Genomic DNA, 1,249 nt, shown 5'->3' with positions numbered 1-1,249 from the left:
CCACCTCACCTGCGCCTGATCTCCTCCTCACACACACGCCCCCGCGCCCCCCTGCAGCCAAGTATGCCGACCTGGTGCTGCTGCTGATTGACGGCGGGTTTGGGTTTGAGATGGAAACCTTCGAGTACCTCAACCTGCTGCAGGCGAGCAGGCAGGGGGGCGTTGGGGGGCCACGGTGCCAGCCCGGGCGCCTGCTCGCCTGCCGCGGGCCTGCGCACGCCCCCCTGCCCTCCTCGCCTCACCTTGCACATACACGCCCGCCCCTGCACCTCCTCCGCGCCACCTCCCACCCAGCCGCTGCCCTCCCTTCCTGCCTGCCACAACCCCCACCACCCACACACCCCCGCAGGTGCACGGCTTCCCCAAAGTGATGGGCGTACTGACTCACCTGGATGGCTTCCGCGACACCAAGGCGCTGAAGAAGACGAAGAAGGCGCTGAAGCACCGCTTCTGGACGGAGATCTACCAGGGTGGGTGGTGGTGGTGAAGTGGGGGGTGGAGGGGGACAGGTGGGTGGGGGGGCCGGCGGGCTGGCGGGCGGCGCTGGTGCTGCAGCTGGCTGGGACAGGGCAGGGCTGGGACAGGGCTGGGACAGGGTTGGGCAGGGCGCGCTCAGCGGCCTGCCGCCGCCGTCTGCCGGGCGCACGCCTCTGCTGGCCGGCTGCCCTGCCCCTGCCCGCCAGGCTGGCCCTCTACACCGCCAACTCCCCCCCCGCCCCCTGTGTGCAGGTGCCAAGCTCTTCTACCTCAGCGGGCTGCGCAACGGCAAGTACCTGAGGAGAGAGGTGCACAACTTGGGTGAGAGGCAGGGGGGAGGCTGTTTGTGGTGGTTGGGGGAGGCACTGGGGGGAGGCCGGTTGTGGAAGAGCGAGGGGAGGCGGGCGGGCAGCAGGTGGCGGCAGGGATCCCGCAGGTGCGCTGCAGGAGGGGGCAGGGCAGCGCATGCCCGCCCTGCATGTGCTGGAAGCCTTTCCCGTGCTCACCGGTGCGCACTGGTGCTCACCCATGCTCAGCGCCCCTCCCCCCCCGTCCCCTCCCGCAGCCCGCTTCATCAGCGTGATGAAGTTCAGGCCGCTGAGCTGGCGCCAGGCGCACCCGTACCTGGTGGCAGACAGGTGTGGCAGCGGGGAGGCGAGCGGGCGCTGCCTTGCTGCCTGCGGCCCGCTGGCCTTCCTTCGGCTGCCCTGCTGCTGCACCTGCCTGCCTGCTCGCCCCCCACACACAACACCGCCGCCCCCTGCCCCGCCTG

At 71.1% G+C, this 1,249-nt stretch overlaps 1 protein-coding gene across 1 annotated transcript in view; it reads left to right on the top strand.

Annotated features, from left to right (window-relative positions):
- Positions 1-1,249, top strand: part of CHLNCDRAFT_142849 (hypothetical protein) — a gene marked incomplete at both ends in the record, with an annotated part of 8,560 nt that overhangs the window by 321 nt on the left and 6,990 nt on the right. Inside the window, 4 exons of the mRNA XM_005849718.1 lie at positions 58-161; positions 350-470; positions 730-798; positions 1,043-1,104. Of these exons, the coding sequence (XP_005849780.1) occupies positions 58-161; positions 350-470; positions 730-798; positions 1,043-1,104 (356 nt within the window). The remainder of the gene's footprint in view (positions 1-57; positions 162-349; positions 471-729; positions 799-1,042; positions 1,105-1,249) is intronic.

The sequence above is a fragment of the Chlorella variabilis genome (genome assembly GCF_000147415.1).
Source record: "Chlorella variabilis unplaced genomic scaffold CHLNCscaffold_5, whole genome shotgun sequence".
In the NCBI taxonomy this organism is placed as follows: domain Eukaryota; kingdom Viridiplantae; phylum Chlorophyta; class Trebouxiophyceae; order Chlorellales; family Chlorellaceae; genus Chlorella; species Chlorella variabilis.
The sequence above is the reverse complement of the archived record's forward strand: the minus strand, read 5'-3'. Positions and strand labels throughout refer to the sequence as shown.